We start from the raw sequence: 27,603 nt of genomic DNA on the forward strand, positions 1-27,603 counted from the left end.
TATACAGTTTATCATGATAAACACAAAGACAAAAATCTGTGTGCTGTAATCTGTATGATATTATGAAATGGAATAAAATATTTCCTAGGTTTGCAGGGATAATCTAGTAAACAGAAGAACAGTAATTTTGTGGTGAAGTGTCGGTGGCAGCGGCTTTGTTTGCAGCTTCCTGGAGGCCTGTTTTTCCCCTGCTAGTATGCTTTGTTATTGTTGCCTGCTTCAGCATCTCTGTTTCAAAGAGCTAACCGCCTCCTCTCTGTTCTGCTAATCCCGTCCATCTAAAGCCCCCTGTGACCTCCAAGCCCACTTATGTTGAACCAGCAGTTCCAAAGTCTGCATTTTTATATAAAAAACATAGTAAGACATGATATACATCATATCAAAAGACACCCACTCAGACACTCCTGTACACAGAGTTTATTAAGTTTAAAAAAACAGCATTTTGGACTAAAAAAGACCCAAAGCTGCATCTATTTGAGGTATCAGTTGTGCTGGACTCCCTGCTGTGAATAGTTTTCCAGCACCAGAACATAGAAACATGAAGGTGTGAAGTCCTCTGATATTTTAATCTTCAGACTGCTTTAATGCAGGTCAGGAAACCTGAAGCCAACTGGGATCATCCGACCTGTCAAAAAATGGTGGAAAAAATTGACTCACATTAAAAAACAAACAAACAAACAAACAAAAAAACACTAAACAAACTACATTTTCATTTTGCGGCTCTCTTTTTTCAAAATATGTTGGAACCATCTTGTCACATCAGCCCTTATTGACCCTTTGCACGTGACGTCACTCCCTTCGAAACTCCGCCCACTCCGCCATGACTAGACGTCAAAACAACCCAAAGCCTGTCAAAAAATCAGGCAGTCGGTAGTCTAACATCGCTTCTATTTAGTTGATTTCACTTCATAAATGGTGGTAGGACGCTGCGCGGTCGGCTGCACGAACAGACAAGGACAGAAACCAAACTTGTCATTTTATTGTACAACTTCTAATGAGGAAAAATGGCGGCGGCGATGGATAGCAGCCGTCAATCATAATGACTGTCACCCCTCGGTGTAACCGTTGATTTGCAGCTTTTTACAAGGTAAGAAGATTTGCGTTCATATACTTTATATGTAAGTATAATTAGAAAGATATCAAACATTGCTGTATGGAAAAGATACGCGTCTAACCATGAGTAAGCATGGAGACAGTGCCGCACGTATAAGGAAAATCTGTTAGCATCTCGTCTTTTGTTTTGTACGTTTTTAATGTCAAGGAGAGACGCTGCTTACGACACAGTGCTATAAATCATGTGGTGTGAATTCAGGCAAAGTCGGCAATTTGATCAAAACGTCAGGAGGGAGAAGGTATGGGTCTGTTTGTAAGCTAGTTAGCTCAAACTTTTGTAAATGCCGCCGTCTGTGAGCCCAACCAGGTGTGTTAGACAAATTAGCTTGACTCGAACAAGTAGAAGCCATTTAACTGACAAAAACTACTTGGGAAAACAATTTCAGTCGCTCAGCTCACTACTCCCGATCCTCACTGATGACGTCCATCATGGCGCCTCGAATGATTTGGTGACGTAGTTGCAAAGGGTCAATAGTATTTGTCTCAAACTCTAGCTTTTTTATGTGGCCCTCTGACTCCAAATTAATAAATCCCTCCAGTTTTTCACAAATCCGCAAAATGTATACAAATTCAAAAAAATCCCCACATTTTTATAGTTTTTTTTTTTTGCATTTTTTTTCGTCATATTTATCGAAAAACGTTGAGTTTTTAAGTGACTGCTGCCTCAACCTTACTTGATGTCAAATTATAGTCCGAAGTCACATTTAACATTATATATTAGTGCAAATACTGTAAACATTCTTTACAAATATTTCTTAATTAACTCCACAAAATCTTTAATTTTGATTGCAAAAAATAAATTAATTTAATTTTAAGAAACATTTATTGAATGCTGGAAAAACCAGCTATTTAATGATATTTTAACAGTTTATAGCATTTTATCAATACATTCTGGGACAACCAGCCAGAATGAAAATAACTTTGAGCTATTTGAGAGTTTGCATACTGAGCCTCTTTCTTTGTGATGACTTTCCCTGATAGGAGCCTCTCGGCCACAGCAGACACCACTGGATCATAATCCAGCCCCACCGCTGCTATGACCTCATCATTCCTAAAAAAAAAAATACAAACTATTTATTGAGTCTGCATGCTTTTCTTTACAATTAGATTTTTTTCTCTCTCAACCTACTTGATATACAAGGCCAGGAACTTCCTCTCCTCAAACTCATAGTTTCCTTTCATTACTATCTCAGTGTATCCCTCCCCATAACCTGGAAAAGGCCAGAGCACAGCAGCTTCTTTCAGTTACAGATAAAATTAGAAACTTTACTGAGTTTGTTTGCTTACCTGCATATCTGATGGTTCTGCCTTGTAGGATGGTCCAGTAATAAGGAACTGAGGTGAGTTCAGTTGTTTTCTTTAGCATGTTCAGAGCAGCTATCCTCCCTAAAGCACAAAAAGAAAAATTTAACAGTTAACATAAGAATAATTTTTAACAGATTCTACATTAAACAAAAAAAATTACAGCTGGAGAAGCTTTTGTTGAAGAATCAAAATCAGGAGTATTGAAAATAAATACACTCCACTTTATCAGCTATAATAGTTCAGAATGAAGAGAGATGGGAAGAATAATCAATAAAGTTAGACTCAATACTCAAGTTGGAGTAGCAATGACTCAATGTATTAAGTTAAAGTAATTACTTAAGTAAGAGTAAAAAAGTAAGAGTAGAAATACCTCATAATAAAATTACTGAAGCAAAAGTAAAAAATACAGCAAAGTAAAAATACTCCCAAAAGTAATTTTTTTCAAAAAAATTACCCATGTAAATGTAACCCAATTTTGAGAATAAACTGGAAAAGTGATTTTTAGTGTGATGCCACAAAGTTGGTCTGAGTGTTTCAAACATTTTTACAGAAAGCATCTCTCTTCCTCCCTCGCAGGTTTACAGAGACTGATCCAAAAAAAAGAGAACATATCTGAATTTGTTTGGATAAAACTGCTCTGTTGGTGGCAGTGGTTTGACTTAAAAAGTAAAATTAACCATTTGTTACAGCGACGGTTTGCAGAATATTATCCCTGGATGTTCAGCACAGTGAAGCAGAAGGTGTTGCTACCTTGAGCTTGTGCCATTTGCCAGTGTCCGATGTTGACTAACTGGTTTTTAGCCAGTGCCAGAGGAAAGGAGGCCAGGTCACCCGCACAGAAAACATCAGGGACGTTTGTTCGCATGTACTGCAGGAGAAACACAAAAAATTATCTCTGTCAATGAGGAAATCAGCTTTACAATAACTGATTTACTCTCTAAATTTTTACAGAATTTAGAGAGTAAATTTAGTAAATTAAATGGTGATGTTAGAAATGAAGATAAAGTTAAAATCTGGGTAGAGTAGCCAAAGATTTTACTCGATAAGAGAAGCACCACTTCAACATATTTTACCCCCAGAGTTTACTCAATTACATTTACTTGAGTAACATTTTTGAAGAAGTTGGTATTTTTACTTTTACTTGAGTAATTTTATTATGAAGTATTTCTACTCTTTCTTGAGTAAATTTCAGGATTTTCTACCCACTGAAAGTAAAACAAACATGTTTTAACCAAAAACTCACCAGACGCAGACCTACAGTTTCAGGTAAAAAATGATTTCGTAAAAATGTTACTCAAGTATCATTCAATGTTTAAAAACTACATCATCAGACGGATCACAACATGACAATGTATGGAAATTCTGGTATTTTAAAGATCAAAATTAAAATAAAACATATAAATAACATAATTACACATCAATTGGCATCTTATTACTTTTTCTGTTTCTGCTTTTTATTGTCTGTTCAAAATAAATACATTTAATTTATTTAATCATTTTAATAATTTTAAATATTATTTAATAATGTAAATAAATTCAAATCGGGCAAAATAAACATTTTTGAAAACTAGCAAACAACGCATGTGTGAATTTTTGTTTGTCATTCAGTGGGCAGAGAATTAAAAAAATCTTACTCAAGTAGGAGTAGAAATACTTCATAATAAAAATACTATAGTAAAAGTAAAAAGTACAGTGTAGTAAAAATACTCCTAGAAGTACATTTAGAAAAAGCATTACTCAAATAAAATTAACTCGTTACTAACCGACGGTGATAACAGATTAAAAGCTGACCTTGTCAACAACAACATAGTTTTTGGAGTTCTTCTGTATTTTAGTGCCTTGCAGAAACTCTGAGTTTGGCATGCTGCCTGGTGGAAAACAGAGAAAGAGACGAGTGTTTTTAAAAAAATGCTAATGCTGAAAACGTTCAGAACCTGAAATTTAGAGTTTAAATAACTCCTTAAGGAGTTATTTAAAAAAGAGACTGAGTAGTTGTAACTATTTCAAGTGTTAAAATTACTCAGTCTGTTGTTGAAATAACTTAGACACCATTTCTGAAAAAGACCAAATGGACCAAATGGTTTCATAAACGGACACAAATTCCTACAAGACCAGAACTGAGATATATATACATTTGTAATATTTTATTATCTTAGCTTTAAAATACCAATATTTAGACATTAAGAACCAAGTTCAAGTAAAAAACATCCTATTTAAAATCAAGGCTCCTATATAATATATAATATATGATATCTATATATATATATATATATATATATATATATATATATATAGATACTGCGCAGAACCCTCAAGCTCCCAGGCCTCTGGTAGAGGACCCGAGCTCAGAGGATGAAAGAGACCACCCACGGAGGGTGAGAGGGGAATTTTTATATATATATTAAAAGTATTACAATAATTTTACTCACCAATACCCACAATTAAAACATCAGCTGGGATAACATTACCACTTTTAAGTACGACTTCTTTCACCTTAATGGAAGAAAGACAAAATGAAGAAATGTAATTATTTATGTATCTTCTTACTACTAGTTAATAATTACACGTTTTCCAGCTTTACCTTTCCATTAACGCCTTTAATTTCTGTCACGTGATCATTCATATAAAATCTCACACCTTTCTCCAACAGCATCTGCACGTACAACAGCGTTTCAGTGCAACAACCAAATAAACAAAAGTAAAACACTAGGAAGTTCGTTCGCCTCACCATCATGGTGATTTTCCCGACCTCGCGGCCCAGAGTGTTTTGGTACGGCATGTCGCTGCTCCCGACCACCGTGATGCTGGACGCTTTGTCTATCATGTACGACGCCACCTCCATTCCTGAAACAGAGATCACCAACAGAACAGCTTTTATTCACAGTACTAAAGTATTTACTGAGCAGTATAAAGTCTGAAAAACACCAAAACCTATTTAAAATATTATCCTTTGTCGGGAAAATATGAAAAATAAACAAAAAATTAATATTATTGAGTGCCTAAAAGTGTATTTTAATGTAATGGCACAACTTTTGAAATAACACGGCCTTTCACGTAGAGCTATGTTATTAGAATCAGAATCCTTTTAATGTCATTGTGCACAAATAAAGCACAGCAAAATTTTAAAAACACAGAACTGGGTTGCTAAGAATAGATAAATTAATAAATAATAGATAAAGAAATTAATATGTAAATACAGAAGGAAAAAATAGGTACACAGATAAATCAATCAATATATATAAAAATAAATAAAGAAAGAATTAAATAGAGAAATAAATAAATACATGAATATGTAAAAAAAAATATGTAAAGAAAGAAATGGATAAATAAGGAAATAAATGGATTAACAAATAGATAAATATATAAAAAGTAAATAAATACATAAAGAAAAAAATTGATAAAAAGAGAAAGAAATGGGTAAATAAGTTTGATTAGATTTTTGATTCAAAGGTTTTATGAATAGACACACAAGACGGATAGAAAACACTTTAATTCATTTATTTGACTGATTAAGCAGCTAGTGCATATGTGTTTGAAGTTTGAAAATAACTGACTTGAAATGATTCATAAAACCTTTGAATTAAAAATCTAATCAAACAAACTGAGTAAAAAGTGCATCAACATTAACCTTAATATTCTTCAGTCTGTTTTTAGCTAAAATTTTTGCACAGTGCAGCTAAAGTACCGACAAAGGAAGTTCCCACAAGGACGATGTTGCAGCCTAGAGAGGCAGCGTGGATTTGTCGGGCGTCTTCAGGAGTCTCCAACATCTTAATGTTGTCCAGCTTCCTCCCCGGCACGTCCAGACCCTTTGCTCTGACGGAAAGATAAACAATCTGTTTCATCATAATGCAATAACTCTAACAATCACAGCTTTTCCTACTGAAGTCCACAGTTTGAGTGTCTCCTGTTTGTTAAAATAGAAGTGCTGGTGTTTGTTTTAGTGGACAGTTATACTCTCAGTTTCCTGGTAACTGGTTCTGACACTGACAGGGATTTTCTAAAAAAAAATATAGTTATTGTTTGCAAGCCTCAACTGAGACTCATGAGACTCCAGATACTGTTAAAATGTCACATTATGTCCCCAAGATGCTTAACAAGTAAACAAAATGTGAAATGTGTAGAGCAGGGGTGTCCAAACTTTTCGTCATTTGGGTCAAAATTGTTGAATTGAAAATAATCATGAGCGAAAAAAACCCAACAACCTAAAATATAGCAAATTAAGTAATAATTTTTTTTTTCAAATGGATATTTATTGTAGATCCAAAACTTGAATGGATTTTTACGATGGCATATCAGGGCCATAGCAGATTTTTTTTTAAAGTAGTACATTTTCAGAAATGTTCTGGGAAATTTCTGAGTTTGAAAAGTTGAAAAATTTCTAGAAAAAATCTGAAATTTTGAGTTTAATAAAAAAAACTTAAAAAAAAAAAAAAAACTTTTGATTTTTGGAATTTTTCAGAGTTTCAATAGTTAATTTCTGAAATTATTCTAAAAATTTCTGACTTTTTCCCCTCTTTTGCATGTTTGCTGTATTTAAAGAAAAACATCCAGTTTTCAGTTTCTTCTGGGTTTGAGTTTGATTTGGTGCTTCAGAGTTGCCTTCACAGTAAAAGTCTTTGGATAAACATGATTTTATCTTTTGGTTATAGAAACGAAAACCCTTTGTGTTGTACTTTAGATTTTCCATTGTAAAAATTTTTTTAAATTAAAAGTCTCCATCTGCATCTATTGACCAAATTTGAATTGCAGGTGGGGGCCGCACAAAATGAGGTCAAGGGCCACAAATGGCCCCTGGGCCGCACTTTGGATAACCCTGGTGTAAAGTTAATGCAAGGATTTACATTTATTAACAGTAAAGGTGGGAAATGAACTCTGGAGACAATTAGTGGAGCTGTTTTTTTTATAGTATCAAATTAAATTCACATTTGCATGACACATTCTTCTGATTTTATTTATGAAAATTTGGAAAATTGTGGAATATTTTCCTTCTACTTTTCTGTTTTTCTCTACTTTATGTCTGTATGCACCATATTGATCTGTCACATAAAATACTAATTAAATATGTTGATGTTTTATTCTTTGTGAAATATGGAAAAGCTAAAGGAAAATGAAAGATTTTTCCATGGAACATTTTTTTCCCAGTGCAGATTGATACTAAAATTCACTGGATTATTTTTTTAGACCTAGTTTTTTTTTCTCCATTCGGTTGGAAATTTTGCATAACATAACTTAGTTTTCCTGAAATATCTAAAGTTTTCTGTTTTTCTTTACTTGTGAACCTGAAAATGGAAGTGAAATTGTGCTTCTTTATAAAAACTGACAATAAATTCCTCATGGTAGATTATTGTTAATGTAATAACATTTGCGCCTCTAAATGAGTTTTATTTTGCTGGACTGTAAAGGTTGCAGACCCAAATTCTTAGCTAAATTACACTTTTGTGCACATTTGCTTCTTTGCATCAGGTGAAATAAATGTGAACATTATTAATGTTTGGACCTGCAGCCAGTAGAGAGAAGCAGCTGGTCGTAGCTCTGGACTAAACCGTCATCAAAAGTGACCGTCTTCTTCTCCGTGTCCACCGATACTGCCTTTAAAAAACAGAAAAAGACAACTTTATCAAGTCAGGTGCCTCAGTTTCTTTATTCCATATTATAAAATAAACTTTTTTAGCTGCTAATCTGTCAGGAAAATGTACATTTAGAGAGAAGTACTCACTTCTTTCTGGAGCCAAACCTCAATGTTGTACTGTTGGAAAAACTCCTTCTTCCTCAGCACAATAGTGTCACCACTCAACACATTCATTACCTGGATTATACGCAATAAAAAACTTCTTTAGCTTTCCGTCCTGAAAATGAAAAGAAGGATCAAATGCTTTCATGACCTTGCTGAGTCGGGTTTTGTCATAAGGTAAGAGGTCGTCTCTGGAGGCCATGATGATTCTGCCGCCATAGTTTTCCTGCCGCAGCGTCTCGGCACAGATCAGCGAAGCAGCTCCTGACAGGACACACACGTTACACACACGCAGGCAGAAAGACTTGCCAACACACAGCCGCGCCGTGTCGAGATGCAGAATTAATTAATTAGATTTTATTTAACAGAAAAGGGATGAATATGTTCGACCCAGTCACTGTCTTTCAATTGACTGATAAATAACTGAATTAATCCAAAAACAAAAACTTCTTCTATTCACCTAGAAAGAATTAGCTGAGGTTTACGGGTCAATAATTTGGCTCAAAATGGGATCCAAACGACAAACCCAATGGCTATAGTTTCTTACTGGATCCATTTCTTTCATTGAGATGTTTTCTGTTCACTGCTGAGTCAGCAGGATTTGCTTATTTATTTTTTAAGCTTTGCACTTTAAATTGCAGAAGCACACAGACAGAAACATGGCCACCAACCTCCTCCCAGCAGTAAAACTGTGTGGTTCACTCCTGGTACTGCAGCTCCCATTCGCTGCAACCTTTTCTGATGCCGGATGTCCTGAATGTGGCACAAAACGTTTATTTTTCACATCGATTGGTAAAGATGCCTTAAAATATATGTTTCCATTTATTACAGCAGTATTCTTGCACACCAGCCTCAAATCGAGTCGACTGAGCATTACTGACATGTTTCTTTATTTGTATTAATAATGAATTGTATAGAATCAAAAAATAAATGGTCGTTAAGCTGATACCAGGTTCTTACTAAAAATGTGTTTTTAATAATGTGCTGTGATTCAAATTAGTTTAGATCCCCAAATTTTACTTCCATTTTTAACAATTAATTAACTCACCAACCTTTTTATTTATGGACACGTACACTTTGCTGTTTTGAATTTTGACCTGAAAAGAAGAAAATAAATTTTAAGCAGCAAATGTTGAGCTAATCGTGGACGTATCGGCCGGTTTGTACCTTGTGACAAGGTAGAGAGTCAATCCCAGGAAACTCCTCCAGGTCTCCTGTCAAAGCATTAAAACAGGAGCCGTGCCACGGGCAGCGCACTTTGTGTCCTGAAATAACGCCTGAGCAGAAGCGACAAAAAAGGTGGCTGCAACATAGAATAACGCACTAGAAAGCAACATTTTAACTGGAGACGTTACCTTCTCTGCTTTCATGTTGTTTTCTTCCTTACCTTTGCTAAGCGGCGCGCCATAGTGTGAACACTGGTTTGAAATGGCGCTATATTTTCCATCGCAGCGCGTTAATAGCACACTGTGACGACCAATATCCACTTCCATCATCCTCACGTCACACATGAACAAACAGAAGTGGTTAGTTTAGTGAATTATCAAGATACACTATATTGCAGATAAATAAATAAATGTTTAAAGCACATATCTGCTGCTTAAAAAGTTTTATGACAATCACGTATCAGATTAAAAACTTCGACACTGTCAAGGCACTGTCTCCCATTTTACCTTTGATTTGTGTTTTATATAATTGTATCACCATATAGAGGAGGTCCACTTTTCAAAACTTTAAAATAAATCTTTAAATTGTTGACATACAGAAATAAAAATCCAATTAAAGCCTCACTCAGCTTCAACCCAGAGTTTGTTTTTGTGCTTAAGTTGCTTTTAATAATATCAATACAGTTGTAATGCAAACATATTTCTGTCAGTTTATTATGGGAATAAATGTTCATTAGAGCTGGTTAGCATGGTGACATTAGCATTTAGCTTAAATTGAAGCAACACAAAGATGTAAAGCTTGAAATCTTTTCAATTTATGCAATCTAAATCTGACTCACTTTCTTTTAAAACGTTTGCTATATTTAGTCAAGTTTAATAAATTAAATCAAAGCTACTTTGGGTGCAGCAAATGGTTTTACCTTTTGTTAAAGCTTGGTTATAGAAATGCAAACTTTGAATAGTACTTTACATTTTCTAGTGTAAAAAAAATTACATATTAAAAGTCTCCATCTGTGTCTATGGACCAAATTTGTATAATTTTTGAATTGCAGCTGAGGGGGAGGGGGGGTCACACAAAATCAGTCCCAGGGCCACAAATGCGTTTTGGACACCCCTGGGCTACACGTTAAACCAGACTTTTACATTTCCAGATCACAACGGTTTTTCTTACTGTCCATCGTGAAGGTCTGTCTCCAGACACACCATCGCTGTCTGTTCCTCTTTGTCGTCAGAATCAGAGTCTGTAAACTCACTACATGCTGAGCAAACCATCATCAGTTACTAACGCTACAAAACACCCCACATCTTAAACACAAAGAGATCTCAGACTATCAGAATGAAATGCTCCCAATTGTAATAATTATTAGAAATAAACGACTTACGTGCTTTGGTCCCAGACATGTCACTTATTTAACAGTAATGGCACATGGAGATACAAATCCACTCCTAAAACATTAAAATTCAGCTGGGAGCCGTTGAATCTGGTGTCCGATGTCAGTTTGCTTTCCTCTTTGCAGATAAATGATGGCAGGTCTTTTCCACACCAAGTAGTCCATCTCTAAAATGCATTGTCGAGTCCTTTCAAAAGTTTTGATCTGATAAGAACACTAAAATGTGCTAATAAGTGACCTGTGGTGAAAGAAGTGTTTCATTAGCATTGCTGGTCTTGTTCAGCCTCATTACTCCACAGAAAGGCAGCGAGCGCTTTTGTTTCGCAGCGCCGCAGGGGAAGAGAACGGCTGACGAAGCTGAACTGCTGAATGGACAGTCGACAAAGCACCATTACAAAGCCAGAGGTGGCCTCTGTCATCCAGACACAATTCAAAGTTTAAATACTAAAGTACTAATGCAGGCGTGGCCAAAGTGCGGCCCGGGGGCCATTTGTGGTCCTTGGACTGATTTTGTGCGATCCCCAGCTGCAGTTCAAAAATGATGCAAATTTGGCCGACAGATGGAGACGGAGACTTTTAATTTGTAATTTGTAAATCAGCTTTGATTCCATTTATTAAACTTGACTAAATATGGCAAACGTTTTGAAAGAAAATTACCCAAATCCTACTCTTATTACAGACAATAACTTTGTTCAATTGAGAACTAGATGCTTTTCTTTAACTACAGCAAACACGCAAAATCTACAATGTTGTATTAGAAACGCCAAGAATGAATCGCAATCTTCAATTTGTCTCTGCAAGTGAAAAATCTGAATGAAACAGCAGAAATTTTTAACCTTTAGTTGTTTTATTTCAAACTTAAACAACAATTCTTTAAACTCTTAAAGTGCTGTCAAGACATTGCATTATTATGCCACTTTAAAATCAGAATTATTCTGTATCAGTTTAAGCTCCATTTCTAATTAATGGATATGGAAAGAGAGAGAAAACATGCATTATTTAATTTCCCTTTGGGATCAATAAAGTATAATTGAACTGAGGTCCAACAGCAGCTCCTACATCATGATCCTCTTCTCCTGGAACAGTGTGACCAGCGTGGGACCTTTGCAGCTCTTCTTCGGTTTAATTTCTTCTCGAACAAGAGGCAAGCGAATTTTCTCAGTCTTGGACTCGACCTCGTTGTAGGGACAAACTTTGAGATGTTCAGAGATGGACGGGACGTCTCTGAAGCTCCAGGCGTCCACAGGAGAGAACAGGGAGCTAAACTGCCACACCTGAAGGACAGAGGGGAAAACTTATCAGTCTATGTTCAAAGGTGAGTATTTTCACTAAAGCTCCACTGTGTACATTTTTTAAAAATGATCTTTTTTATGTATTTGTTCAAACTTTCACCATCTCATAAGACACATAGTCAGTGAAAACATCGATCTCCTCCATTGTTATGGTGAAGAAACACTTCACTTCCAGCCAAAAATGATTTGAAAAAAATTTATTTTGCCTGATTTTTTTTTTTTTTTTTGTTGCTTATTTGAATTATTGTCATGTTGGTTATTAAAATATCGACATTTCCACTTAACTTTACATTTTGGTCCATCTGATGATGTAATTTTTAAACATTAAATAATTGATCATTTGATCAGTTACTCAGTACTTGAGTAGACGTTTTACCAAATACTGTTTTACTTGAGTAATTTCTTGGACGGCTACTTTTTACTTCTACTTGAGTAAAAGTATGTTTTAGTAGTGCTACTCTTACTTGAGTACAATTGTTGGATACTCTACCCACATTTGGTCGTGACAGTTTGTTAGCATCTCCATTGGTGGCTTTAACTAGCTTAGCATTCACAACAGTCTATGCTAGCAGCAGCGTAGCAGAGAGCAAAGAGGAAGGCAGAGCTAAGTCCCGCCTCCTGGCTCCGATTGGTTTTTCTGGTTAGCACTAGGAGCACTGGGAGAGGGATTGTCTGTCCACAGGAACAGCTTCCTCCTGGGTTTGTTTTTAACTCTTTGGTTGTTTGGGTTTCAGCTCACCCTGTGTGTCACCCTCCACTTGGCTCTCCCGTGTGAGGAGCTGGTCCTCTCCCAGCGGAGCGTCACCATCCCTCTGTCCTGCAGCAGGGAGGAGCAAACCTGCCTCATGAGGCGGGACACCAGGGCCAGCTGGGACAGGGACTGGCTGTCCAGGAAGCTGGCCATGTGGCACAGCACCTCGTAGGGCAGCGAGCTCAGACGGTCCTCCCCTCCTTCGGCGTGACCTCCACCCGCAGGCTGAGAAAACGGTGTGGACGGATGCAGGCCAAAGCAGCCCAGCTCCTCACTGAAAGCAGATGAAACAGTTTGGTTCATCTGCATGTTGAAGTCTGGACGAAGAAATGATAGCCTCATGATTATACTACACGTTTTAGAAAAAAGCATTTAACCTGAAATTATTCATTTGGAAATTTTGATTGAGGTGAGATTTAAAAAAAAAATCTGTGGAGGAGACACCTTGTTCACTAAAAATGTTTCTATCAAATGGTATAATTAATAATAATGCCCATAACAAAGAAAAGCTAATTACTTCAACAGTAACCAAGCTAAAATAATGAGATGTTTAATGGGGCAGTATTATTTAAGAGCAGCTTTTTTAGCTTTACATCATGTCACAATGTTATTCCTGCATCAAAAACAAACTTGGAGTGTTGCTTTGTTTTTCAGTGTTTTAGTATCTTTATGCTCACTGTCATGTTCATTTTCCTCATCTCAGGAACTGATTTCTACCACAGTTTGAGTTCGTCAGTTTCCATTTTTATCTCTCTGTTCACATTACTATAATCATAATGTTGAATAAACTTATCTGAAAAAATGTTTTTCTCTCACTTGAAGTTGACGGTGGCTTCATATGTGGAAGGCCGAAACCTCCTCTGGCTGTAGGTGCATCCCATGTACGCTAGGGGGCACCGCTGTTCAAACCAGCCGTTCACACACATCTGAATGTCGCTGTGGATGTTCCTGCAGCGGCCATTTCCATTAACAAAGGCAAATGGATAGAATGCATCAGAGCTGTGTAGTAACTAGTCACATAATTACATTTACTTGAGTAACTGTTTTGGGAAAATGTACTTTTGATATCTGCTGAAAAGTCATGTAGTAATTTTATTTTGGAGTATTACTCTTACTTGAGTACAATTTCTGGATTTTCTACCCATTAAATAATCAAACAAAATATTGTAACTAATATTCACCAGACCCAGGCACACACCTGCAGTTTCTGTTAAAGTTTCAGAATTTTTTTAGTGAAAGAAACTGATTTGGAAAATTGTGTTTTAACAAATTTTATTTTATTTATTTATTTTTTGTTGCCTTTGATCATTAAAATACTAAAATTTCCACTTAACTTAATATTTTGGTCCATCTTATTATGTCATTTTAAATATTAAATGATTAATAATTAGATCAGTTACTGAGTAGACTTTTTACCAAATTATTTTTACTCTTGAATAATTACTTGAATGGCTACTTTTTACTTTTACTTGAGTGAAAATATGTTGAAGTAGCTACAATTTTGAGTGCTCTAAACCTATAGAAGTGCTGGTAAATCTGCTGAAAAGTGATGTATTTTTTATTTTTAGGAAGAAACGGATTTATTATTAAATATTTAAATGATGAACTGATGAGGAAGACTCGCTTGAAGTGTTTTCCGTATTCCGTGCGCTGGAAGGTGTGTCCGCAGAGGAAGGTGAAGGCGGAGCTGGCCTTGTTCTGCCGGCTGGTGACGCTCTCCACCTGCAGCTGCAGGTGCAGCTCCAGCGGTTTTCCAGCTGTCAGGTCAGCCAGCGACGTGTTCCTGCGGAAAGGGGCGGACAGGAAGCTGTAGGTCTGCGTGCCTTCATCCATCAGCAGGCTGTCCGAGGACGTGCTCTCAGCGATAAGGTGACCCCTCCGCTCCCTCTCCAATGAGCACAGCAGGGAGGCCTGCGAGGGAAGTCAAACCCAAAGGATAAAATTTTGAAAAAGTCATCCACACCTGCCTTTAATTTAATTTAAAGTTCTGACGTCGCACTTCCGTGAACTTTGTAACGGACCGCGAGCTTGGTAGGTTGTTGCTATGGAGTTGCTATGACAACAATAAACTAGCCAAAGTTTAGAACTAGACTCATTGCGAACTAACTTATGAACAATATAAGTATATTACAAATATTACTCGATCGCAATTTTTTAGTACTCTGCGTGTAATACTCATAAATATGTAGTACTTACGTACTTACTGCCGAACTAGTAAAATTAGCCTAGCTATAGCTTTCATTTACTAGCTTAGACGGACATACATGCAAAATACTTTAGTATGTTTACAATCTTCGCTGCAAAACCACGAAATTTTACTAAGTATTTTTGTCTATTTTCTAGTGCAAATGGTACACTTGAAATAAGACAAAACTAACTCAGAAGTAACTTTTCAGCAATTAATCTGCCGATGGAACTAGTACTTTTACATGAATATTAAGTTCACTTAAAACAAGCTCATTTCTTGCTGACTACTACTACTTTCTACTTGTAAGTTTGTTTCTCTTATCTCAAGTGAACTAAGATATTTTCACTAGAAACTAGACAAAAAAAGCACTTTTAAAGATTTTGTGGGTTTGTGGTGTATCAGATTGTATTCATATGGGTTTTTTAAATTATTTTGCATGTTTAAAAGACCTTTCCTATCAGATGATGACATGGAGGTCAACTTACCTGAACCTCCTCCCACACTGGCATGTCGCCTGGCGCCACACCCAGGTCGCTGGTGTCCACTGCTTTGTTTTCTCTCTTGTAGAAGCCCGGGTTACGGATGCGGCCCTGCCGGGCTGTGAAGCTGGTCGGGATTTTAAACGTGCGAACAGTGATGATTTTCATCGGCTCTAGTTTTCCATACACAAAGCTCTTCTTTTTGGGTTTCCCAGTAAGAGAGGAGGAGCATGCACTGCTGGTGGATGCTGCTGCACCATCACAGGTTGCCTCCTCCTCCTCCTTCAGTGACCCAAGGCTTTTCCCTCTTCCTTTTCCTCTCGCCTGACCTCTGCCTGCTCCAGCCGTGCCCTCGGATTCCCTGCAGCCTCCCATCTCCATGCTGAACATGCGCTCCCAGGCGTTGTAGTTCTCCAACAGACCAGCATCCACTTCTGATGCTCTGGCTATGGCCTCCCTCTCTGCTTGAGACAACATCGGCTGATTTTCTTCATATTCCTCCTCATCCTCATCTTGTTTTTCATCAGGGAAATTCACATTAATCATGTTAACTGCTTCCCAGATTTTGTCCTTTGCTTCTTTTGCAGCTGCTCTCTCTGCTGCCTCCTTCTCCATGAAAGCCTGTTTCTTCTTCTCCTTCTCCTTCTTCATCTCCTCCTCCAGCTTCTGTTCTTCCTTCGCCTCCTCCTCTGCGGTCTGGATCAGCTCCGGGAACAGTTTCTTCATCTTGATGGAGTGAAACAGAGCGTCCTGGTCTTGCAGAGCCATGGCCAGGTCCAGACATCCGAACCTCTCTCGTTCCCTGAGCAGGTTTTCTAACAACTCGGTGTGCGGCTGAGAGCAGGCGATGTTGGAAGGCCAGCGGTTCCACTCCATGGAGCAGCAAACCACGCTGGCCGGACACACCTGCAGGTGAGCCGCCCGCGAGGAGCGGGGCAGCTGGACCGGGCAGCCGTACTGGGCGTTGAGGCACGGCACCCTCACGTTGGGGCACAGCAGCAGGTGCTCCTCCTCCTTGCACAGGTGGAAAACCGCTCCGCAAAGCAGACGGCAGGGAAGGAGAGCGCAGCTGGCAGAAGGCTCCACCGGAGCCCTGCAGCGCCGGCTGTAGCAGGAGTCGCAGTGGAGATGCTGCCGGACCCTGGAGCCGCGAGAACGGTGACTCTGAGAAACAGTGACACAGCAGACAGTTGGCAGCAGAGTGGGGAGTTACTGCTCACTTTTACTCAAATACATTTACTTGAGTAACTTTATTATGAAGCATCGCTCCTCTTATTTTAGTAACATTTCTGGATTTTCTGGATTTTCCACTGAATGAAAAACAAACATGTTTTAACCAAAATTCACCACACAGAGACACACACCTGCAGTTTTTGTTGAAGCTTCATAAGTTTTTTTATGGAAAGAATCTGATTTGGAAACATTTTCTTTTGCCAGATTTTGTTATTTTTTTGTTACTTGTATGAATTATTGTCATTTTCATCCTTTCACTTTTCCAGCCTGAAGTCTTAGATAATATTTAGATTTTTACAGATTCAACACGAGATGTCCTTAAAAAATCTTGCATGAGCTTCATCTAATGTCCAAATTTTCTGATGCAATAAACTTACAAAACATAAAACATTCTGTATTGTGAGAGCAATGATGAATATGACAGTTTCAAGACTTAAAAACAAACAGAAGACGATATCATGGTGACCATGTGCTTCTTTTACCTAAAACTATTCATTCAAACTCTAATTTATTTTAGTATTTATCGTCAGAAGGACATATTTTCTTTTTTAATTAAAGGGAAATTAAGTAATATGCTAAGTAAATTAAAAGTTTTTTTAAAATGTCTGCTGCAGTGGAATCAGCGATTAGTGTTATTATTTAAGCGTTAACTCACCATCTTTAAAATGTGGCGTCTGCAGGTTTCTGTATCTGAAGCTGCAGATCTGTGGAAACAAGAAGACTCCATTACTCACCGTCTTTCAGTACAACCGTCTCATAACAAAATAAATATAAACGAATCATTTTAAATAATGTTTCTGCAGCAAGAGAATCAAAGGAAATGATTAAATTGAGCTTTCAGCCTACCTACTGAATGAGCTGAGAAGAAAACAGGCAGTCCAGCTTATGCTTTTAAAGAGCAAATGTGTGTGTGTTTCATTGTGTGTGTGTTATGTGTTGCTGTTATAAATAGAGCAGAGTCCTGACTGAGAAATGTTACACAGGTGGTCAGAAGTGTTATTTAGGTTACAAGCCCTCTCGACCTCTTAAATCAGGAAATATATTAATATTTATAATCTTTTACTGCTGCATTATAAATATTATTTATTAGCAAAATCTGATCCGTCAGGTGATATTCACAGCTGTAATATTTAATCCATTATATCACTTCCTGTGCATGTTATTGGTTGCATTTATTGTCACAGATCATAAAACGTTTGTTCACATTAATTCAGACGTGGATAAAGATTTTGAAAAGGTTTAAATTTTAAATGATCTGCTGCAGCGTGACGCTGGCTGGGCTGGGGGGTCATTTCTCCTTGGGAGCCTGCTCACTGCTCCTTGGCTAATTTTAACCTGCCACCTCAAAGCGCAGACCTGATAGCGACGTTATAAAACCAAGGAGACAAAACGACACGTCTGGCCGGCGATTTGGTAAATCACCTCTTTCAGTTTGTTAAAATTTCAAGACGTCGAGGGTTGAGCAGCTAATTTAAGAGTCGATGATAAAGATTTTAACTGGTTTCAGTGTTTGTTTGGAGATCTGTACATTAGACCGAGCAGCAGTCATTGTTCAATTTTCCATTTCAGTTGTTTAAAAACAAAGAGCGCTGAATCAGAATGTCAAAATGCTTTCACTGATTTTTGTAAGTTTGTTTCAAAATAATCAGAATCATTAAAAACTGATCACTGAATATTCAGAAGCTAACAGGTAAAAATCTGATTAGCATTTTATTACATTTGTATTAAGTGTGATTATATTTAAAATGTAATACAAAACCAGGATAATGGTTCTTAATTTTTCTACAAAGATGTTATTTTTTTAAGACCGTTGGTGTTTAACTGAGCAGAATGGAGTCCTTCCTGTCCATTGTCGCCATGTGCTTGCTGAGAATGAAGGATAGCTGCAAAAACAAAGATGTGATTAACCAGAAAAATGTTTAATATTTGTCACCATAAACTGAATTTGTTGCACGGCTTTATTTTTTATTTTATTTTATAGCTTTAAAAGTACTAACATTTAGTGAGAAACTGCTTGTCTTATTTTCAAAAGTTGTACTGTTCAGTCAGATTTATGTAGTTATCTGATTTATTTGAACACATTTGGTTTTATTTTTTAAAGACAAAAGCTAGACAGGATGAGGGAGTTTTGAGCTTTATGACAACAGTCGGTGTCAGAAATTAAAGTACTAAACTCACTTGTTTTTTTCTCTTTCAGGATAGAAAAATCAGTCAAATATGGTGAGTGACAAACGTTTTGTTGAGCATCGATACTGTACCAAGTCATAATTAGTAGAAAGCTTGTAAAGTGATTCACACATTTGCATTAGATTCACCCATAAACTGTATTCAACAAGAAGTAGCACTACTTCAACATATTTTTACTCAAGTAAAAGTAAAAAGTATCCATCCAAGAAAAACAGTAAAAAGTATTTAGTAAAAAGTCTACCCATTTACTGTGTAACTGATCAAATTATTAATCATTTAATATTTAAAAATTACATAATCAGATGACCAAAATGTGAAGTTAAGTGGAAATTTTGGTATTTCAAAGACTAAAATGATCATTCATATAAGAAAGAAAAAATCAGGCAAAATAAATGTTTTTCAATCAATAAAATACTTAAACTTTAACAAAAACTGCAAGTGTGTGTCGGTATCTGGTGGATTTTTGGTTAAAACATGTTTGTTTTTCATTCAGTGGGTATAAAATTTTACATTTTACTAAAATAAGAGGAGCGATGCTTCATAATAAAGTTACTCAAGTAAATGTATTTGAGTAAAAGTGAGCAGTAACTCCCCACTCTGCTGCCAACTGTCTGCTGTGTCACTGTTTCTCAGAGTCACCGTTCTCGTGGCTCCAGGGTCCGGCAGCATCTCCACTGTGACTCCTGCTACAGCCGGCGCTGCAGGGCTCGGGTGGAGCCTTCTGCCAGCTGCGCTCTCCTTCCCTGCCGTCTGCTTTGCGGAGCGGTTTTCCACCTGTGCAAGGAGGAGGAGCACCTGCTGCTGTGCCCCAACGTGAGGGTGCCGTGCCTCAACGCCCAGTACGGCTGCCCGGTCCAGCTGCCCCGCTCCTCGCGGGCGGCTCACCTGCAGGTGTGTCCGGCCAGCGTGGTTTGCTGCTCCATGGAGTGGCTGCGCTGGCCGGTGGATGACACAAACCCAAATAACTTCAACGCCATGCAGGACAACATGATGAAGGAAAGGGAGACGCACGGCGAGGCTTTGGATGTTGCTATGGCTCTAGTTGACCAGTCAGACTTGTACGCCCGCCTCAAAATGAAGCCTCTGTATCCAGAGCTTATGGAGCAAGAAGAAGAGGAGGATATAAAGGAGGAGAGCAGAGAGGAGGTCGCAGTCGGAGGTGTTCAAGACCAAAACCCAAGTGAAGGTTGGTCAAAATGCAGCTTGGTTCTGAAACATAAAAAGGAGCTTCTTTAGTCCAACTTTAACCAGGGTAGGTCTATGGCTGTGGCGCTCAAAGTCGGACCTGAAGGGCTGGCATCCTGCATGTTTTAGTTCTCTCCCTGGTGGCAGTAAGAACCTTTTCAGCATGTCGGTGTTCTTCTGGCCTTCTAATGAGCCATCATTTGATCCAGGTGTGTCAAACAGGGAGAGAACTAAAACATGCAGGATGCCGACTTTGGGCACCACTGGTCTGTGGGCTACGTAACATGTTCTATACATCTTTTACACAAAATTCCTCTTGGATAATGAGATTCTAGTCTGTTCATTTTGAACTCCTTTCAGAATTAGCTGTTTTATGTCACTTTAAAACCACCCCTTTAAGAACATTCAGATTTCTGATATGGCCCAAAATTAAATTAACAAGCCTGCAGCAGAGACTCAAACTGAAGTACAAAAACACTGAAAAACTTATTATTTTAATGTGTTTTGCAATTGTTTCTCTCTGCAGCTCTTCCTATAAGCAGCATGTCTGAAAGTCATGCTGCAGAAGAAACTGCTCAGAGTGTTGCACAGCCTCCAGTGATCAACATGGAGAAGTACAATCTGTTTGAGATGATGTTCAGCATGGAGAGAGGCGCCTGCGCCGTCGCTCAGGAGAATTTGGAAAATCCAAAACAAAAACAAAAACCAGCCGACAAGGGAAGAAGCCAGAAGGGACCAGCAGGACAGCGGCAGGACAAATCCAGTCCCAGAAGCTGCCCTCCACCTGACACCAGCAAGACGGGCCTGGCCCCGTGGCAGGAGGGGGTTCTGGAGCGTCTGGGGCAGGAGCTCACCCCCCAGGAGTACAACATGTACGTGGTGCATCACGGACGCATGCTGCTGGCCTTCGGGCAGATTGAGGCCTGCACTTCCAGGGAGAAGGACTTTGTCTACGGCAGTCTGGAGCCCATTCCAGTCCAGACGCTGCACTCTTTCAAGGTGACGAGCTCAAGTTTGGCCAATTCACACAGAATAAAAATTGAGAATTTCTCAAACTCTCCAGAAAGGCTGCAGGCTCCACATCCTGACAGAAAAACATATTAACCCCAAACCAGTTTTATGTTTGGTCTAAACATAAAAACACCTAACTTGAAATTGCCTCGGAAATAACACATCTTAACATATACAACCTGAAATTAAGGTCTCTTAACTCATCGTCTCATTGCCACCTAAAGTGAAGGGTGGCGCTGTTTTGTAAATGTGACTGGTCACAGTAAAACCAAGAACAAGTCATCAAACATTAAATTATTTCCAGCTGTTTTTGAAAACTCCAAAATGTCACCCAGTTTAGATAAACTAGCTGATTCTCCCAAAGCTTACCTACGTCAAAAACTGCAGTTAATGATCAGGCATGTTGCTTTTCACCTCTTACTCCGGTGTAACTCACAGTTTTTCCACTGATTTCATTAGTCTTGTGAAATGCAATGAGCTGCTCTTTTTCCCTGAAAGGTGCCTGTGAGTTATCGTTACAAGAGGCGGGTTCATCTGAACGAGACGGCTGCTCGGGTGCAGACTGAGCATCGAAGCGTGGACACATCAGACCTGGGAGCTGGTGAGGACGACTGGTTTGGAGATGAAGCCGAAGAAACGCTGCTGGGCTACGCTGAGATGGCAGTCATGGGCCACAAGGTACAAACATGGATGGAGAACGTAAGAGTTGGGTAGAAACTAGTTACATTTACCTGAGTAACTTTTTTTTAATTGTTCTTTTAGGGGTATTTTTACTACTTTAACTTGAGTAAGTTTGATGAAGTACTGCTGCTCTTACTTGAGTAAGATTTCTGTTTTAACCAAAAATTCACCAGACACAGAAATCATCTGTGGTTTTGTTCAAGTTTTAAGATGTTTTATATTGAAAGAAACTGGTCTGGAAAAATGTTCCTTTTGTCTGATTTTGCTATTCTGTGGTTTATTTATTCAGAACAGACAAAAAGTTAAAACAAAACAATAATAAGACAAACAAACATGCCAGTGTGTTTGTCTTAACATGTAATTATGTTACTTATATGAATTATTTTCATTTTCAGATTTAAAATACCAAAATGTCCATATATTTTTATATTTTGGTCCATCTGATGATGTAGTTTTTAAATATTAAATGATTGATCATTTGATCAGTTACTCACTACCTAAGTCGACTTTTTACCAAACACTTTTTACTCTTACTTGAGTAATTTCCTGGGCGGCTAATTTTACTTTTACTTGAATAAAAATACGTGCTATTCTTACTTTTGGCTACTTTATCCTCCTCTGAGTAAGAGTAGCGCAACTTCAACATATCTCTAAAGTCAAAAGTAAGAGTAAAAAGTATTTGGTAAAAACTTTACTCAGATGCTGAGTGACGAATGAAAACATCAATCATTTAATATTTGAAAATGAATTATCATACGGACCAAAACATAAAGAAATATTAGTATTTAAAGATCAAAATTAAAACAATTTACATAAATAACAAATACAAAATCAGGTAAAAGAATTTTTTTTTCCATATATTCATACAATACAATATAAAACTAATGAAAATTCTTGGTTAAAACATGTTTGTTCTTTGCAGTTGGTAAAGAATCCAGAAGTTTTTCTCAAGTAAGAGTAAAAAGCTCAATGTAGTTACTCAAGTAAATGTAGGTAGTTTCTATTCATTTCTGGTCATTTTTGGTTGAGCTGCTGAACACAATAATCACTGACTTCAGTAAATTGTCTTATTTTTCCAGATCAGTGAGACAAAGGGAGCAGACGGGCTGTATGTGGACTTTGGCACGCAGACGCACTCTTTCCGCACGGCGCCCTTCAAGCGGAGGACGACCTTGGCGGACGTGATGGTGGACCGGCCGCTGAAGCTTCTTCTGCAGCTTCAGGCAGAAACCGTGAACAGCAGGAACAACAGAGCCAGCTGTGCGTTCACGTTCCTCTGCGGTCACACCTTCCACCGCAGAGAGTTCGCCACACACTTCAGGTGTGTTACACTCAGAGGAGGAGTTGGGTGGAAACTAGTTACATTTACTAGATACATAAATTTGACTTATGTGTGGAAAAACCTAAATATTCAGTGTATAAATCTGGTTTCAGCTCACTGTAAGGTTCCTGTTAAATTTTCTAAAGATTGTTCTCAGAGTTGAGTAGTAACTAGTTACTACCACAACAAAGTACTCCCTAAAAGTACTTTTTTGTGGAAAGAATGTAGGTTTAGGAGTATATTTTACTACGCTGTACTTTTTACTTTTACTTGAGCCTAAATATGTTGAAGTAGTGCTACTTTTTTGCTTTTGCTCTGCTGAGATGTAACTGTTCAGATGTGGATGCACATATCTGGCGTGTACCAACTGTTTTTATCTTTCCAGGAATGTGCACAGCGACATCCAGATGTGTCTGAGTGAATGGTTTGAGCAGCAGTGCCCCCTGGCGTACCTGGGATGCACCTACAGGCAGAGGAGGTTTCATCCCTCCACACAGAAAGCCACCGTCACCTACAAGTGAGAACAACCTCACTTTTAAATGTTTCTAGATGATCGCAGGTACATATTTTGTATAATTTTCTTTTGACTTTATCTCTTGGAGTTGTTGTTCTACTTAAAAGTCTGCTGATTTTTGAATTCACTTGGTTTCACAGGTTTTACTTAAGAGTATCGGGTTAATTGTGGGCTGAATGCATACCACACTTGTGAGAAAGTTCTTTAAATCTGTGTTTTTAAAGGGGCAGAATTATGTAATTTCATGCACATAGTGCTATTTTATAGCACAATCAAGTAATTATGTTACCTTCATTTAAGTTGGTGTATGAAGCATGACTAAAAGGAAGTCTGAATTTGCAATTGAACGCTTTGAAATTGGGTCTCTATCTCTTTAAGAAGCTCTGCCTTGAACATGTCATGTCCACAGTGCTTCTTTTTATGCCGTTTATTACCATTCTTAGGAGTGTTGGACTGAAATAATTCATATGATGAGCGTGGTTCTGTTTGCTAATTGCTGCTGGCTAGTCTAGAGGAGCTGAATGGGGGAGGAGTTTTGGGTAAATAGACAGCGCTTTGTGAGAGCAGCTGAATTGTTGCCATGGATACATGAATGAGGGAATAACATCAAAACATGCTAAAAACCTTAGAAAGTTGATTTTACATAACACTGCCCTCTTAATGTGACAAATCTGTAAAAGTTCAAAGGTTATTTAAAACCTTCGCGTGCTACTGGACAATCTGACCAAAGTTTTATTTGCTTCTCACAGTCAGCAGCTGAGGTGTTTCAACTTGCGTCCAGACGTTCTTCCCTCTCTGGACGGCAAAGCTGGAGACGGGGAGGACCGTCTGAGCTCGCTGCCCTACGAGGTGCTGTGCCACATGGCCAGCTTCCTGGACAGCCAGTCCCTGTCCCAGCTGGCCCTGGTGTCCCGCCTCATGAGGCAGGTCTGCTCCTCCCTGCTGCAGGACAGAGGGATGGTGACGCTCCGCTGGGAGAGGACCAGCTCCTCACATGGGGGAGCCAAGTGGAAGTCCAAACCTGTGAGAAGAAAATCCTGCAGTTCAAAGTGCTTCACATCATAAAAACACAAAGGCAGAAACTGAAACATTAGTTTAGTCGTTGCACATCAGAATGTTGATTAATATTTCATTTATTATGTTTCAAAAGCAACTGTAACCAGCTGGGTTTTTAGTCTAGATTTAGAGGAACTCAGTGTTTTGGATGTTTGGTAGTTTTCTGGAGGTTTGTTCCAGATTTGGTTCTGGTTCTGGGGATGCAGAGCAGAATCAGAACTAGAACCAGAAGATCTGAGACATCTGGAAGGTTGATACGGCATCAGCAGATCTTTAACTTAGAACAAACCATCCAGTCCACCACAAGCTGCTATCAGTAGCTGTGCTTCCATTAACCAAACAATTGCTCAAATTGAAATAATGAAGATAAATAGTTTAATGATTTAAAAAAACTCATGTTTTTCAATAAAAAAGGTTTTTGTGCTAACATGAGGTGGTTTTTCAGCCGTATAGAATGGAAACTTGTACTGGAAACACTTTTTTCACATCTGGCAAAAACGACAGACGATGACAGGAAGTAGAAGGAGGATGATGGTTTGTTTGTTTTTTCTTGTTGTTTTCAGACATTGTGCATCTGGTTCCACCAGATCTCTCACAATTCATAAAAAGTTTGAATGTGTAAAATCAGCCACTACCATTTCCCCAAAACGCTGCATGCAGCCGCTCCCAAGTAGACGCCACGTCTCCTCTGATTGGCTGATAAATGATGAACGTCACGGCTGAATTATGAATATATTCTCATGTAACTGTTTACATCCGTCACTGACATAATTTCTAATGACTTAAAGTGTTTAAGGGAAACACCGCAGTTGGGAAATTGTGTTTTTTGGACAATAGCAGAATAGCTACAAACACGTTTATAATAGAAACACAGCTGGTGTCCTCATGACGCTGCTTCTGTTTGTCTCCAGGTGTGGGAGTTCAGTCATCTGTTCTCTGCTGTGGATTCATGGAACATGGCTGACATACCTCCGATTTCTGCTCATCTGAAAGTCTGTCCTTACTATCAGAAAACTGAGCAGAAGGAACGGGTTGCTCTCCCCTTCCTTACTGAAAAACAGCAGAAGAGTCCGTAGGGTCAGAGTCTCCTCAATCACTTTACAGGACGAAGATGACAACAGTGAAGAAGAACCTCTGCTTGTTGTGTTTAACTTAAACTGATTTATATTCAGATGTTGCATTGCATTTAAGATATGTTTTAGTTTTATCTTGTGAGAATCTCCGAACTCATGCGCACAGCGCTGGATGGCAAAAAGACGAACATTTCCGTCAATTAAATGAGACATGGAGATGTAGGTATTATTAATTTAGTGCTATGCGACACAGCAAAGGTTGCATAGCACTAAGCTAAGCTAAACTCCTTGTGTTTTCCTAAGTCTTGGTAGTTTTAGTGTTTTCTCTCTTTGTGGCAGAATGTTCTGCGTTGAAGAACTTGGTGAATTGAGGAGTAGGGTTTCAGTCCTCACAACAAGATGTTTTTGACAATTTAATGATACCGAGTATGTGGAAAAGTTTCTACTTCCTGTTCCATAAAGAACATGGATCAGGAGTTTAGTTTACTTAAGAAGAAGTTGGCAGAGTCCAGACCTGAACCCAATAAAACTCTTATGCAGTGAGTAAGAATGGAAGACGTGAGCGAGGCCTGGTTGTCCAACATCAGTGTCTGACCTCACAAATGTGCCTCTGGAAAAATGGTCAGAAAAACTGTGGAAAATCTTCCCAGAGGAGTTGAAGCTGCTGCAAAAGGTTGGGCTGTGATCATTTTAATCCTTATAAGACCCGGATATTTTATGTTCAGATATGAGTGAATATTTTTGGTATTTGTGTGTAGTAAAAAGCTGTAATGTTTTGTTTGAAATCTTAAAAATAAAAAGGCCTTTTCTTTAACTGTGAACTGTCCAACATGTTTTCAAATCAAAGTCAGACTCATGTCTGCATAATAAAGCCCCTCCTCCTTGTTCTCCGTCTCTTCCTTCTCGGTGGCACTAATAACCCCTCATAGCTCAGTGCTTTGTTGTGAGCGCAGCGCCGCACTGCACGAAACGGCAGAAGGTGAAGAGTAGGTTATTTCCACTCAGCCTGATCCTGCAGGATTCATTCATGCTTTGCAGAATGTGGACAGGGAAATAGTTGGAAGCGCATCCGAACAGCAGGAGACGGTAGTTTAACGCACTGATCGGGCTTTTGTTCGCCGCATTTTCGCTGCAGCGAGGACACAGACACCGGTCCAGGACGGTACGAAGATCCATGAGACACGCTTTGAGCTGGATACCGCTTCAGTATCACGGTAGGCCACAGACAGGGGTTTGGATTAAAACGCTGCCACAGATGAAAAACACATGCAGCGAAATCAATCATGAGATGAGTGACACGGCTGCTATTTTCACTAAATGGCTTTTCTCTTAAATTAAATGTTAGTGCTGCATCTGACGTCCCGCTGCTAACATCTGCTCAGGTTGCGTGAAGGTTGAGCCATGGACGCCGGGACGCTGGAGCAGCAGGTGGCCAGCGTTGACAGGGGGATCTGCTTCCTGAAGCAGGAACACCTGGCCATGCTGACTGGCCTGCAGCTGGAGATCACACACCTGAAGAGGCGCTGTCACGGTAAGTCCCTCCAATCTGCCCGTATTTGATATGGGCGGTTGCCCAGGGCGGTACTACAAAAGGAGGGCGGGAGCAGAAGCATCAAATCCAAATGGGAAGTTACTGCCTTAACGCATTTGTAGTGAAAACCTTTAGTTATGCTCATCTTGGCAGTAAATCAATAATAATATCACGATAGACTCGTGACATGATCAGTATCAATAAATAAGACATCTGATAGAATATTTAGTATATAGAATATTCACTGAAACACACAGCATTCTGGGAGATGTAGGCTACTCAACCTCTCACTGCCAGAAAGGTTGGTAGCATCAACTGCTTATTCACTGAAAAACACAAAATCTTACCAAGAATTTTTGTCCAGTTTCTAGTTCAAATATCTTTTACTACAC

At 38.6% G+C, this 27,603-nt stretch overlaps 4 protein-coding genes across 6 annotated transcripts in view; 2 read left to right on the plus strand and 2 right to left on the minus strand.

The window, feature by feature from the left end:
- Positions 1-402: 402 nt before the first annotated feature.
- Positions 403-11,239, minus strand: aifm5 (apoptosis inducing factor mitochondria associated 5). Its single transcript, XM_007553760.2, has 19 exons — positions 10,701-11,239; positions 10,490-10,577; positions 9,540-9,649; positions 9,320-9,429; positions 9,205-9,249; positions 8,824-8,905; positions 8,304-8,416; positions 8,138-8,227; positions 7,919-8,010; positions 6,104-6,234; positions 5,147-5,262; positions 5,000-5,071; positions 4,848-4,911; positions 4,210-4,286; positions 3,169-3,286; positions 2,401-2,499; positions 2,243-2,324; positions 2,060-2,164; positions 403-625 (listed from the first exon to the last, which is right to left on the minus strand). Exons 1-19 carry the CDS (start codon positions 10,717-10,719, stop codon positions 592-594), a joined length of 1,647 nt encoding a protein of 548 aa, XP_007553822.1. The 5' UTR covers positions 10,720-11,239; the 3' UTR covers positions 403-591.
- Positions 11,240-11,268: 29 nt separating this feature from the next.
- On the minus strand, positions 11,269-17,590 carry LOC103141933 (F-box only protein 40-like). 2 transcript variants are annotated; one of them, XM_007557764.2, is made up of 7 exons: positions 17,499-17,590; positions 17,308-17,356; positions 15,426-16,583; positions 14,377-14,663; positions 13,569-13,700; positions 12,741-13,026; positions 11,269-11,983 (listed from the first exon to the last, which is right to left on the minus strand). In XM_007557764.2, the coding sequence occupies exons 2-7, from the start codon at positions 17,308-17,310 to the stop codon at positions 11,765-11,767; spliced, it is 2,085 nt and encodes a 694-aa protein (XP_007557826.2). In that variant the 5' UTR covers positions 17,311-17,356; positions 17,499-17,590; the 3' UTR covers positions 11,269-11,764. The 2 variants fall into 2 exon arrangements, with proteins under 2 accessions (XP_007557826.2, XP_016527986.1); XM_016672500.1 differs by having other exon boundaries at positions 17,503-17,589.
- Positions 17,591-17,675: 85 nt separating this feature from the next.
- LOC103141941 (F-box only protein 40-like) lies at positions 17,676-26,565 on the plus strand. Its single transcript, XM_016672508.1, has 9 exons — positions 17,676-18,065; positions 18,850-18,872; positions 19,473-20,025; positions 20,551-21,023; positions 21,534-21,713; positions 22,796-23,037; positions 23,423-23,554; positions 24,301-24,574; positions 25,519-26,565. Exons 2-9 carry the CDS (start codon positions 18,870-18,872, stop codon positions 25,681-25,683), a joined length of 2,022 nt encoding a protein of 673 aa, XP_016527994.1. The 5' UTR covers positions 17,676-18,065; positions 18,850-18,869; the 3' UTR covers positions 25,684-26,565.
- A 53-nt stretch (positions 26,566-26,618) lies between these two features.
- The window catches only part of ccdc92bb (coiled-coil domain containing 92Bb), a 4,241-nt gene continuing 3,256 nt past the window's right edge, over positions 26,619-27,603 (plus strand). Inside the window, exons 1-2 of one of the 2 annotated variants that reach the window (XM_016672546.1) lie at positions 26,619-26,894; positions 27,026-27,211. In XM_016672546.1, the coding sequence (XP_016528032.1) occupies positions 27,082-27,211 (130 nt within the window). In that variant the 5' untranslated portion in view covers positions 26,619-26,894; positions 27,026-27,081. The remainder of the gene's footprint in view (positions 26,895-27,025; positions 27,212-27,603) is intronic. The other variant, XM_007553746.2, reaches the window with a different exon arrangement.

This window comes from Poecilia formosa, unplaced genomic scaffold (assembly GCF_000485575.1).
Source record: "Poecilia formosa unplaced genomic scaffold, Poecilia_formosa-5.1.2 Scaffold3, whole genome shotgun sequence".
Lineage (NCBI taxonomy): Eukaryota > Metazoa > Chordata > Actinopteri > Cyprinodontiformes > Poeciliidae > Poecilia > Poecilia formosa.